The 13,315-nt window shown below is 39.6% G+C and overlaps 3 protein-coding genes across 5 annotated transcripts; all 3 read right to left on the bottom strand.

Annotated features, from left to right (window-relative positions):
- Positions 1 to 16: 16 nt before the first annotated feature.
- Positions 17 to 2,968, bottom strand: LOC143213599 (bolA-like protein 2). 2 transcript variants are annotated; one of them, XM_076433617.1, is made up of 3 exons: positions 2,534 to 2,933; positions 242 to 336; positions 17 to 156 (listed from the first exon to the last, which is right to left on the bottom strand). In XM_076433617.1, the coding sequence occupies exons 1-3, from the start codon at positions 2,594 to 2,596 to the stop codon at positions 60 to 62; spliced, it is 255 nt and encodes an 84-aa protein (XP_076289732.1). In that variant the 5' UTR covers positions 2,597 to 2,933; the 3' UTR covers positions 17 to 59. The 2 variants fall into 2 exon arrangements, with proteins under 2 accessions (XP_076289732.1, XP_076289731.1); XM_076433616.1 differs by lacking the exons at positions 17 to 156; positions 242 to 336 and adding an exon at positions 724 to 2,434 and having other exon boundaries at positions 2,534 to 2,968.
- Positions 2,969 to 3,092: 124 nt separating this feature from the next.
- Positions 3,093 to 6,261, bottom strand: LOC143213609 (uncharacterized). The gene is made up of 3 exons (XM_076433632.1): positions 5,742 to 6,261; positions 5,205 to 5,306; positions 3,093 to 5,110 (listed from the first exon to the last, which is right to left on the bottom strand). Exons 1-3 carry the CDS (start codon positions 5,880 to 5,882, stop codon positions 4,781 to 4,783), a joined length of 573 nt encoding a protein of 190 aa, XP_076289747.1. The 5' UTR covers positions 5,883 to 6,261; the 3' UTR covers positions 3,093 to 4,780.
- A 136-nt stretch (positions 6,262 to 6,397) lies between these two features.
- On the bottom strand, positions 6,398 to 13,135 carry LOC143213595 (SUN domain-containing ossification factor). 2 transcript variants are annotated; one of them, XM_076433609.1, is made up of 7 exons: positions 12,993 to 13,135; positions 11,993 to 12,194; positions 11,790 to 11,920; positions 11,025 to 11,611; positions 9,056 to 10,959; positions 7,762 to 8,988; positions 6,398 to 7,149 (listed from the first exon to the last, which is right to left on the bottom strand). In XM_076433609.1, the coding sequence occupies exons 1-7, from the start codon at positions 13,049 to 13,051 to the stop codon at positions 7,138 to 7,140; spliced, it is 4,122 nt and encodes a 1,373-aa protein (XP_076289724.1). In that variant the 5' UTR covers positions 13,052 to 13,135; the 3' UTR covers positions 6,398 to 7,137. The 2 variants fall into 2 exon arrangements, with proteins under 2 accessions (XP_076289724.1, XP_076289723.1); XM_076433608.1 differs by having other exon boundaries at positions 6,398 to 8,988.
- Between the last annotated feature and the right edge of the window lie 180 nt (positions 13,136 to 13,315).

The raw sequence follows: 13,315 nt of genomic DNA, 5'->3' as shown, positions 1-13,315 counted from the left end.
ACCTCTTCTCGTGTCACTGTAAAGGGAAATTGTTCTGGAGCATGCGAAGTAATAGTATATTAACTTTTCTGCTTCTCCCACTGTTCCGGTGTCAATGTTTTCTGGGAAAACGCATGAATTGTTTTCAGCTCCTCTTCCAGCACTGCGTTCACCAACCTAAATCGTTCACAATAAATTGTATTGTATGAAATGAGGAATTTCATCGTGATTAATGAATTTTAGGTGCATAGGAGTGTAGTACCTGTGACGTTGGAGTAACGGTTTTCCCTCAAATGCATCAGAAACAACAATTACAGAAAACTTCGCACCACAACCATCAGATTGATCTTCCACTTCCTGTAACATTGAAAACAAAGCAAAAATCACTTGATGTTACTGACCAACAACTGTAACATACACCCCAGACACTGCATTCTAAATTACTTTTTTCAATTTAAAAGAAAATGCGAATTTTCTATTGTATAATTCTCGTTCGTTTGTGTCGCTAAGGCGCTTTCAATGCAGCATCTATTTGACTACTGACGGGAATTGAAAGCGTACGGGTAATATTACTGTTATGCTAATTTAGCAGAGTAATATTCAGTAACAGAGCAAAGTTCAGATCCACATAGAGGATTACATAATTTACACAAAAAGGTGGAACGATCTAGTCAATGTTAGTGTAGATATAGCTGCAGATTGTTAATACTAATTAACTACGAATTAAAAAACATAATGCAAATGTATTGAAAATATTCAGCTGCTTTATTTCAAGTTTATATATTTGTTTATACACAGAGTTGCTTATAATTGAAATATAGATAGAATACAATAAAATGTCCACAGGAATATACGGAAATTAATAATGGAAATAGATCCGGATATTTCTTCGGAGGTTCTAAGAAACCGCTAACGATAGACAATGCTATCACTCCTATAACTGAACCATAAAATAGTCTGACTAGCCAGAGATCGTACTTTAAAAAGGCGCTAAAATGATTCTCGCAATAATATATTACATCTTTCTTCAGTCTTGTGAAAAGTGATTTACTCTTACTGCTCCTCGATAGTTTGACTTTGGCTTGCTTTCGCAACTTTTGTGTTTCGTCGACCATTTGTTTCTCGCAGCTGAGTATATCAGGGTACATCCAAAGAGTAGCCAGAGTGTAAAAGATTAGTGTTATCCAATAAGCTAAATATAAATTATCTTTCATGAACAAAGGTAACATGCTAAAATGCGAAATTATTAGGAACCAGAAGCACGGGAACGGATCATCCTGAAAGTGCAACAATACTGGGATCGCAACGAGCAGAATTGATTTTTCATGGACTTGGAATGAGAACAGGAAAAATGCTAAAGCGCAGTTGATATGAGAAATCACGAATCTCTCTTTTCGCGGTTTTAAATATACATCTATGCAACTCGGTAGAGCCGCAGCTGTTGTCGCTGCCAAACAGATCGTAGCTAGTTGCGCGTTCGTGAAAGTGTCTCGTAATTTATATAAAACATTCACTGCGCACCAAACGTTGGCTACTTTATCTTCGAACAGCCCTCTGGTGATCGGAAACAATCGAAGCGCAACCATGGTAAGTAATTTTAAATTCTTGACAAAGGGCAACCATGTGATGAAAAATGTAAAAACTACCGTAAACGATATGTACAACAACCTCGCCAAATTGGATAAACAAAATCCTTTGGGAGGCAAATATCTACCAAGAATGTAGAAAAAAATTGGCAGTGCATGGTAAAGCTCCATTTGTTTATAATTTAGAGCAGATACGAATAAAACTGATCCAACAACGAATGAATTTTGGAGGATGGCTGCGACAGCTCCGATATAGAGCCCTAAAGAAATACAATTATACTGAAAATGACCATGGTCTATTAATATTTGCCCTGGATATATCAGCGTCGTTAGAAGAACAATATGCTTTCTATCGAAGCCAAATACGTTAGTCTCTTTAGTTTCTGTTCTCGATGCTTGATTGTTTAATACAAAGTAAATTATTGCTGGCAAATAGATTAAAACATCTGCTGTTAAAACTGTGAGCCTCATGAAATATTTGTGGCTCTCCGAGGAGAGTCCTCTCGATTCGTGTAGCGTAATGTACGAAGGATCGATGTTGTTAGCGACGTAGCCAATTAAAAAACTATGATAAGCCGTTAAAGGAGGATAATCTAATCCCCAGTACTGTAAATCATTGTCTGTAGTATTGATATACCATTTTTCAACGGGCAAATTATACGTTATCTCCTGCCAATGTCGTTGCGCCTCATAGTCTCCGAACATTGGGGGTTCCCCTTGACCGCTATGGGAATGGTATGTAATGCACCATCTCAGAAGGAGTGCGAACAGGAAAATTAATATAACCTGCTGGCTCCCTGGCATATTTAACGAGACAGCAACAATCTTTCCGAGGAACAAATGCGTTTCAGAAAAGAACTTTTAGCAACCTACGTTTGTACATGAAGAATTCTAGGTTAGAGACGATGATAACAAAAAAATTCGATCAAATATATACGCAAACGGATGAAAAATCGTAGAATACGTACCACATGCGAAGCGTTCAATCCTTCGGTTAATTTATTTTTAATGTGGCTCTCAGAATATGGCATATTTAACCAATAACTTCTTTGGAATCTGTCTTCCAATCTTACTGAATCTTACCGCTTGTTTGTATACGTGGAAGATCGAATATATATATATATATATGTACTCTGTGTATTTAGCTTTTCTTTTTTATTGTATTTTGTACGCTCGGTGAATGAATAAATAAAATTGAAGCTTCAAGAACGCAATCGTATACAGTCAATTTGTTATTTCAATTATCTTTGTACTTTTAATCTGACGTCAAAGTTCGTGAAACGATTTGATATTTATTTAGAGCTTCGTAGATCGCCTTTCGAAAGGTATCGATCACTTCGGCCACGATAGCATTTTTTTTAAATATTTATCTCCTTATTAGAATCGGTTCACGATTCAATGCTAATTACCTGGAAATCGATGATGCTAATGGAATTTGCGTCCAACACTATGTTGGAAATAAACGCGAATTCCCGATGCACGCTCGCAATCGCATATTCTGCAATGCAATGATATAAGATAAATATGTAATTTTTAAAGCGTCACTTTTATTTTCCTTGAATATAAGTACATGTATTCGCTTTTAAATATTTAAATGTATACGTACATATGTTAATAATCATGTAAACAGTTCACTGGAAAATAGAATATTGAGATATATGATAATCATAAAACTTCGGAAGTTTTATGTAAGGATATATTTAATTGTCTTTGGAAACGATGTGTATATATATTTATATAAAAGTAAACGGAATTTTATATATTGCTTGTATTGAAAAAAAAGAAAAGTAGAACGCCAAGGCAAGTTATATCAAATAGTTTCGTCAAGTTATATCGTACTTTGCTTTTTTTTTTTTAAATAAGCTATTACTCGTTGTAATCACATAGGCAATATGTATCGTTCTCTTACACGCGTGTAAAAAATTCTGAGAACTATATATAATACTACAACTAATAACTAATTTATATTATAACTGCCAATGTAAAAATAGAATTTAGTCTTAAAGTATATATAAATATCATTCGGTAATTATTCTAAATCTTTCTCTTGTAAATCAAAATGAATAACATCATCGTGTTTATAAAAATCTATACTAACAGAAAATAATTATATGTTTAAGAAGCTGTTTTATGTACATGGCACATTAATATTGTCCAATACCTGAATTCAGGTACCACCAATGGTCGCTATAGTTTACATAACAATAATAAATTATCTTCAACATCTGCGTACACATTATATCAATATATGATCAACCTTTAAAAGGGTATTGCATAAATTATATAAAATCTGTTTCTTAAAGAGATAAGTAACATGATAATATAGATAATCTGAAACTGCAATTACAACTATTATACTAACTATGATCAGATACACAACCAGAGTTGGACAATCTTGAATTTTTAATTTAACTGATGCACAATCGCAATCGATTTAGACATTAATCTAAATAATATGTTCAATCGTGTCGCTTGAATTATTTAAATCTACCGCGACTTTTCATGATTAATTCTCGTCGAGCGTAAACATTAATTGACCAGTCAAGTTAAACAGTTTAATCAATGTGTGCCCAACTCTGACGCACAACAAACACATATATGCATGCTGCTCCGTTTCACAGTGCAGTAAAAGGCTTAATTCTGATTGTTTCGATAATTCTTTCATAGAAAGAAATACGTGAAGTCTTAATGAACGTATATATTTTGTTGACGATTCGTATTCACAATGAACGCTATTGTGTTATTTTTTTCTTAAGTATTGCATTCACTCAGTAGAATCCCTTATGACGAGAGTAATTTCATTAAATAGTGTAGCTTCTATCTACCGTTTATATTAAATCGGAAGAAGGCGATTAACGATGTGATAGCAAATATAATATCGTTATAGAGCGCGTAGAAGCATTTCCATAGTTTCTCTCGAAAATCTGTACAGAATTAACAAAATAATTATTCAAAGAAAATATAGATGGACCCTTCTCTTTCGAAGGGAACTCTTCTATACAGAGTGGAGCACCCTGCATGAAACTCTTATCATAGATTCTTGAAATTTGATGAACATTTCGGTGAAGTAACTTTTCTTCTTTGCAGAGATTCTCGATCTAACTCTACAATATATTCACGTTGAGTAGCAATAAATGATATTTCATCAAGCAGACACTAGTAGCAGCAAATCAAAGAAGATCCGACAGTGATAGTATAAGATGTTTGAAAGTGATTCATTTCTTCAGGAATTTTTTCATCTGTTTATTTTGATGCTGCATACTGTATTGAGCATTCTCAGCTTTCGTGATAAGGGAATCCAACTTGTCTAAATGCGATCCCATTTTTTTGTTCAGGTCTAATAGTTTCGGCTGCGTTGGTTCAGATTTTACAATCTCTGCTTTATCCTCTGATAAATCTACTGTTAATTCTTCGTCGTTCGCTTCTGCTTCATTGCTAATCTGCTCCGTCTCGTTGTGATTTCGTTCGGTGGCCTTGTGATCTGGTGTACTATGTCTAGATCCAACTCTCACTTTCAGCAAGGTACTCAGACTGCCGCATACGGTCTGCAAAAGATCTCAGATTACTATAATTCCTGGCGACAGACTGTTACAGAACCGTTTTCGTTTACGAAAAATATACATAAGCGATCGTGCAAACCTTGAATCTGTTAATCTTCTTCTGCGTCACGTGCAGAATACTGTTTAATTCGTCTAATCCGCCGCTGACTCGTTGTGCGGCTTCGTCGGAGGTCTCCAGGTGCTATAAATTACAAAAGAACAATTAATTCACTGGAATTTCGATTAAAAATTTTACATCACGTATAAACGTATCCTTAGCATAAAATATTCGAACAGTACCAAGAATATATAAACGACGAAGAAATTATTTAAGCACGCAATAAAAAATATTAAAAATTTAAGATTTGACTAAAATCCAAGAAAATCTCCTTAGTGCTAAGGGGTGATGGAACCCACCCTTAAAAGGTGCAAAATTTTCTCCTTCTGTATCTTACAGGGAAATAAACATTTTTCATTTGTAAATTAGCATTTCCTCTAGGTGTTACAGGGTTTATTATCGCATTCACTTTTATCGCGAATAAAAAATATATTTCATCATGAAAAGCTTGTTTCTGGTCGAATATTTTTTTGCCTCGGGTGCGACACTTTTTTTCTAATAGTCCGTTAACGTGATTACCTGCATCGTCGCGTCATCGTCCTCATCATTTGCACGATTTTCCTCTTCTATCCTCTGCGTCTCTTTCCACTCCTCTTCACTCGGTATCGGCAACCCTAGCAATTCCGCTCGTTCGCACGCGTGCATATAAGCCTGAGACATTTTGTCGGGAACAATTGCGCAATATTAACAACCGTGTAACAATACAGCACGGGGCTTCCGTTCTCTAAAGACACTGAAATTCACGGAACGTCACAGGGTGAGAAAGACGTGGAAAGACGTGCACCCCTCGGGGGATCCATGTTACCAGAAATCGTGCGCAAACTCCGTCGGGGAATAAAGTATAATCCCGGAGGGTTTGCGGAAACCAATGCGATTCTTGCCGAGCAATACCCGCGAAATATACTACTTCGATGAAATTTCACTGGCTTGTAAAAGATCCAAAAGAAAAGATCTCCAGCCTGGACAAAAAATTATGAATCCCTTAGCTGCTATAAATTTAGTCGAACTAAGGGATGAAAATGAACCTCTGAACCCCAAGAAATTGAACCACTTTTATCTGAAAATTTGTCGTTTTATGTTAACTGAATTTTTACGGCAGAACATATATGTTATCGAACGCTATTGAAAATTTGAACGATTAACGAGTGGACAGATTTATTAATTGAAACGTTCACTGTATTAAAAATCGCTTGTATTTTATATAGGGCGCTAGGAAAGTCTCGTCGTACAGCTATACTTATCTCAATACCTTCACTCTATTAACTGTAATCCATAAACAGTTCTTATTGAAGTAAATTATCGCAATAAGCGGCACGAAAACACACAGACACACATACACGCTCGCGTACTCGTACACAGAGAAAAAAAAACACTCGTATAAACTCTTGTGAATGAAAGAAATAACCAGTATGCATAAATACTTTGTACAACTGTTGCTCGACAAAACAACAGTCATCTTGACGCACACGTGTTCCCGAAACTCAGAAACTATGAATGAGAGAACATTTATCTTAGGGCCATTAGCTATTCAGGGGGCGGGGGTTTCGAAAACCGTAACAAATTTTAGAAAAAGCGGTGCTGTATTACATACGAGATGTTTAATGAATCCCTTAATCGCATTAGGCTATTACCACGATAATATGTATATATATATATATATAATATTTATCTAATTGCAAACATATTTATATACAGTACGTAATAAAACATAAATCAGTCGTCTCCTTTAAAACAGGGGTTAATTAAAAAGAACATTGCATATTAGGTCATACACTGAGATACTGGTCGAAGATGCGCTCAAACTATCACAAAAATCCAGCTCATAAATTCACTCCTGCATGCTCTGTACAAACTGTCGATGCCTCTCTTTCTCTCTCTCTCCCCACATTGATCATCCTATTTGCGACAAACAGGATCAACGATGATTCTGTAAGTATGTACAAAAGAAAACCGTAGGAAAATCCACTACAGAATATATATATAACGGGATAGGTCTACACTATTTATCTATATGTATACAGGATGTGTCCGATTTAAATCGATCCCCTTACATATCTCTGAAATTGATTTACGACACTGCAAAAAGTGTCAAATCTATTTCTTTGTGAATGGAACAACAGAACTACTGTTTGAAACATTTTATCCGGTGTCATAAAGAATTTCAGAGACATTCGGAAATTCGGAACACCCTGTACATATATATATGTATATACAAATCGATTTACTCGGAGATAATTCTACTGGCATTATCATGCCGTTAAAGGTGATCAGACTTTTTCAAAACGGTTCTATGTTATACACGAACAACTTTCCTAACAGTAACATTTACATCCAGTTAACATCGGTACAAGCATGATTTCAACATAGCGTAAACTCTGTGTCTGTATACTCTACATTCTATATTATCACCTTATCAGCGAAGCATTCGAGTCGAGCGTATCGCTACGCGTCAAGTGGAACCGGCGCGTAGTCTCCCTTGGATTTAGCTTGGACAAGCGGATCGTGGACAAGCCTATCTTAATCAAAAAAATTTTCTCACCATCTTTCGAAAACCAGTACTCTTCCTGTCCTTTCGTTTCGACATCGACGCCACGCTACTGCTCCTAGACTCGTCGCTTTGGTCCACCGATAGACCGTTAGCAGTAGTATCACAGTCGCTATAAACGTTTTCAGGCAACGATATCGAAGGCGTGGGACTCGCGCCCACGGACTTCTCGTTCGAGTCGCTCGAATTCCGACTCCAATCCCCGTTCACAGTGTTCGAATTCGTTTTTCTCTTTCTCCTCGTGCTTAGCGCGGTTTTCATGAAAAAGGATGTGGCGCTTAGTTTGCTATCTTTCACAGTGACGCCGGTGTTGTTCGAATTCAAAACGTCCATCGTCTGTTTAGCAGGCTTCTCGCTTTCCGGGAACATATTCGCCACCAATGAGTTAGACTCATTCAAATCTTCTATGTAGGGGCTAGTGAACTCCAAGCTCTTCACAGATTCCGTCTCGCAGTCATCCTTACACGGCGAAGTTAATTGAACACTGGATTTCACCTCGCGATTGTTCAACCAATCGGTCGGGCTCTCTGAAACATGCTTAGGCCTCTTGCAGGTTTGAGAATCGTTCTGAGACCCGTGGAACAATAACGGATCGTACACGAGAGAATTTGGAGGATATTCTACGACTGAATTTGGTCTGGTCTCGCTTTTTAGAATTGTCTTGATGCCGCTGCTTGTGGCTTCTTTTTTCCGTTTCCTTTTCCTCTCCTTTTTCGACTGGGATCTCTCGTCTATCATCAATTCGCGATACGTGCCCGTGATGTGACACGCTATCTCACTTGGCCGACGTTTCTTCGTTTTCTTCACGTGAGAACTGAAGTTCTCCGCGCTCTTACGTCGCAGAGGCTCCTTCTTCAACTGCTGCTTCTCTTTACCCACTATTTGCTTCGTCGACCGACAATACAATAGAATCAGGAATATCACGAAAATCTGGGAACACAGTAAAACTACGTATTGACCTATCATTGCGAACGTTCCCTGCCAACTATTGTGGTCGTACAGAAGGTTCTTCACTGAATCCGACAGAGCAGCTATCTCTTCTCTCAACATCGCGATCTCCTCCGCCCTCTTCATCTCACGCTCGTCTCGTTTCTTCGTCTCCTCGCTCATCACCGACACCGTTCGCTCCAGAGACCTCTGCATCTCCTCGACCTGCTTCTTGTAGCGTCGACTTAGCTCCTCTAAGTATTGCCCGCTTAGAGACATATTCCGCTCTAATGCCTAAAAACGAAATTACATTATCTTCGAGGCCGTTTTTCCACAAATTTCTATGAAAAATCAAGCTTACCTTAATTCTATTAGACAGTCGAAGGAACACAGATTCTTTTTGAGGCATGATGTTCATTGTCGACTGTGTCGCAGACGCGCTAGCTGCTGATCCGCCTTGCATGTGCACTGCTACCCCTTCTAGATCCTTCAGGTCGGACAACAACGTGTCCAACGTCAAAGAATCCTGAGAGGATAGTTTAATTTCTTGCTCCAGGATCTCCGGTTGCTTTCCTTCTTGTTCGTTTCCTTGTCGTTCCACTTTCTCTACGGTGCTCGGTGTACTCCGTGCTTCTACGGGTTCTACATCAGCGACTACATCGTCTTGCGGTGCTTCATTGTTATCGTTAGTGACCACTGGTACGGGGGCAGTAGCTTGGGGAGAGTTTTCGATCACAGTACCAGGGCTAACGAGTTCTTCAGAGACTTTCGTGGGCGCGTGTTGACCAGCATTTGTGGATGAATCGGTTGACAACGTATCGACAGGAACTGTTTCTTCTACGGTGTCTCTGCTAGATTCTAAAACGGGTACCGAGGACTCGTTCTTCACCTCCTCTTTCTCCAGCGTTGGCTTAGTCTGCGAAGCTACGTTCTCCGAACTCGAAGAAGCCTCGACCAGTTTCTCAGGTTCTTCTTTTGGCAATTCCTGACTAGTTTTCTGCTGATCTCGCGAAGATGCTGACTTAGAAGTGCTCGCGTTAGACGTGGACACAGTTGAAGAACTTTCGAACGACTTGACAGACTCGCTATGCACACGAGACGCGTTCTCCTTGCTAACAGTTTTCGAATTATTAAACGGTACCGCTACGTTAGCTATGAAGCTCGTGTTCACTACCATTTTACCCTCTTTTATCGCTAGCATGTTGCAAAGCGCTGCGATATATTCAAGTTTGAAGATAGACATCAAGAAATCTTTCTTTCGGCTATGTCTGAATTCTACGTTCGTAGCTTTCTCGACATCGAGACCCAAACTTCTTCTGAATGCTTCGATATCCACTGCGTGGCTCCTGCAGAAGCCATTCTGCTTTAATGTTCTATTTACAAAGCTGATGTCCAGCAACTGATTCAGCTGATGATCCCTACAACTAACTAACTGGAAGACCTTGGCGAACGTCTGCGCTGAGCAACTGTCGCAGAGAATCGAGTACTTCGGCGAGGTGCAACTTGCGAATGAATCTCCGAGGATACTGTCGTCGTTTATGCTTTGCTCGATCGCGGTGATATTCTTGTCGGTGAATTCTCTCGACTTTCCTAACACCTGGGCCGCCTTCTTCACTATACTTAAGACAGCATCCCTGGCGCTACCGAATAGGTTTCTTGGAGGCTCTCCGATCTCGACGTCTAAAGGTTCCTCCTCGTCGCTATCCTCTTCGTCATCCACGTCCGTACTAGTCTCTCTAGAAATTTGGTTTTCCGTTTCCGTCTCCAGGACCTCGAATTCGCTGGTGCCATAAGCGCGAAATAAAGAGACTGGACAAAAGTGTTCAGACCCGTGATAAGTATGCAGCTCCACCTTGATAAACTTTCCAAAGAAGTGTGGCTGCAGGACGAAGCTTTGAGTGTCCTTCACATCCTTCGCAGCGAACTGGCCAACTATACTCCAGTCTCTCGTGGGAAAACGATCGCTTATGTACACCGAGAAGTCCTTCGGAGATGAACTGAACAACTCGAAGTTCGCTAGTTCAATTTTCTTCGCTTGAATCGCCTCGCAGAGCTCCACCACGAACCATATGCGAGACGTGCAGGTATTCAGCATGTACTCGTCCCTGGTCGATGCCAGGACGCTTCTGGCGCTCCTTGCTTCCGGATTTGTTGCTACGATCTTGGCCCCGCAATCTGGGGAAGCATAGTTCTTCGAACGAACCTTCATTCCACTCGTGCTTCGAGCCGGCGTTCCGGAATTTTGAACCGATGCATTCGAATGAGCTGAGGACAATAATGCGCACGTTAGATTCCATTCATTTTTATGTATAAAAATAAGCCACACTTACTTTTCTTCTTCTCAGCCTCCTCCAACCTCTTCTGCGTCCACTCGTTAAACGATGGAATGTCTTCGTGCGGATCAGGGGAACCTACTGGCACAATCTCTTCACCGATAACGATGGCAGGCGCTTCGTCTCTGGTGTGTCCCATTAATCGACCTTTGACATCCGAGTCGCTGAGCTCAGGAGCTGTTGTGACTATTTTATCTACTTTTGCGACTTCTTCGGGAAGTATTTTATCTTCATTTTCAAGGATCTCTGTCTCATCGATGATAATAGCTCCCTGTTCAGCCCTCACCACCACCACTCCTTCAGATGTCCTTTCGTCATTCGATAGCAATTCTTCTTCGATGCTTTTGTTAGTCCTTTCACTCTCTTCTAGAATTGTTGATGGCATCGGTGTGCTCGATATCTCTATCTCCTCCTTCTTCGCTTCTTGCCCAAGTTTGGTCGTTTTCGTTAACAAAGAGGAATTCTTTCCATATATTCTTGCTCTTGAAAATTCTGTTGTAAATTTTGGGTCTACCAGACTCTGCAACTCTGCTGCTGCTGTGTCCACCAAAGTCAATACCGCAGCCTGTTCCGTTCCAGAAATTCTGCGGAAAGTAGAAATATTATGTTGAATGTTTCGCTGGCTTTCTATCTATACAGGGCAGTATACGATACTGTTATTTAACTCTGACAAATATATCTTATGCGCCTGAGAATGGAGATATTATGCAATACGTAGTAATGAGATTTTCCTACCAGTGTTGGCACATAATAGAAACTTACCCATGTGATAGATTGGGTTGTTGGGGAAGACTCTCAGCCACAATATCTACATCTTTATAAGGATTCTCTTTTCTCTTTGTTTCGCTATTTGCTATGGTCTCGAAGCTGTGAGGAGATTCAGGAATCTGCTCCTAAAAATAGCGGAGCATTATAAAGATTATCTTAACGCAATAATGAACATTTCGACGGTTCGATTACCTTACCTGATAATAGTCTTCGTAATTAGGTTCTAATTTCCTAGCATTCTTCAGTTTCACGACAGGGATACCGGACGACTCCAAAGTATCATTCTCTACGCTCTCCAATGTATCGTTATCATAAATTTCGGATGATTCATTCTTTCTCACAGAAGAGTAATAATTGCTTTCTGAATTTTCTGAAGCTACTATGACGAAGAGGAGGGCACTGTTGAAAGGATCAAATTAATACTTCTCTCATTAGGCGTACGCAAGAGATACAGTTTTGGTGTACAATGTATTCGTTCAAATAATCATGTTGTTCGAAACATTGATTTATTAATCTTCCAGATACATTTTCATTACAATACGCATACGTGTGTACAATATGTATACGAAATAGAAATAACGCAAAGCATTAGAGAAGTGCTGCAACATTTATGGTACTTGTAGAAATGTACCAACAGGATTTAGGTATTACTTTAGATAATGCGGAGGGGGAAGTCTTTATTAAATAGATTCCGAATATACAAATAAATAAATAGAAATAAAAACAATTTCGTTCGGCGGTTGGAATCGTAAATGAGCCTCGCTGCGCGACCTTTATAAAGTGACGCAACGCACGAGGTTAAAGAATTTGCTCTAATTTCAACGTTTCCAGCAGAAATTCATTCATACATGAGGACAACTGTGTGCGGAATGTAACGAGAGAGACAGACCATGTTTTAACGAGTAACATTTCGCGATCGTTTCGCGTTATAAAAGCGTAGACAGCCGAAAACGCTGATAAGGTTTAACGATGCTAACGTTAAGTGTCGCGATAATGAGGAGAAGGACACGTTTCATGTGGTAACAGCATAGTTTTCCTATTTAGGTTTCAGCGAAACGCACCGGTTTTAACGGCGCACCAATACCATGAGAATAAAGCGCGTGGCCGCCCTAAGCGACCTCATGTGTGTGCGTGTGTGTATGTATATACGAGGATACATAGTTTAATAAAGGAGTGTAAACTGAGAAAAGTACTTGCCTGGAGGCGACCGATATGAAAAGCAGGGTCCAGTACACGAATGTTATGTGAATCTTCATGTTTTCACGGGCCTCACATCACAATTCGCATCGAGAACTCTCCTGTCAGCAAACAGATACCCTTTTTTTTCAAACGCAGGACAATGTCATTGCTCCGTCACCATATCATCGTGGTTGCCGCCATCACTACCGCTTTTATCACTGCCACTACCTCCATCTCCGAGCCGATTCTACCATCACTGTCGCCACCAGTCACCGCCGCTTCAAAATCTGACGTGTAATTGAGCCGTTGGCGATGACAAGGTTAAATCGTTACCGCCTCTG

The sequence above is a fragment of the Lasioglossum baleicum genome, chromosome 11 (genome assembly GCF_051020765.1).
Source record: "Lasioglossum baleicum chromosome 11, iyLasBale1, whole genome shotgun sequence".
In the NCBI taxonomy this organism is placed as follows: Eukaryota; Metazoa; Arthropoda; class Insecta; order Hymenoptera; family Halictidae; genus Lasioglossum; species Lasioglossum baleicum.
This window is presented reverse-complemented; position numbering and strand designations above follow the sequence as displayed.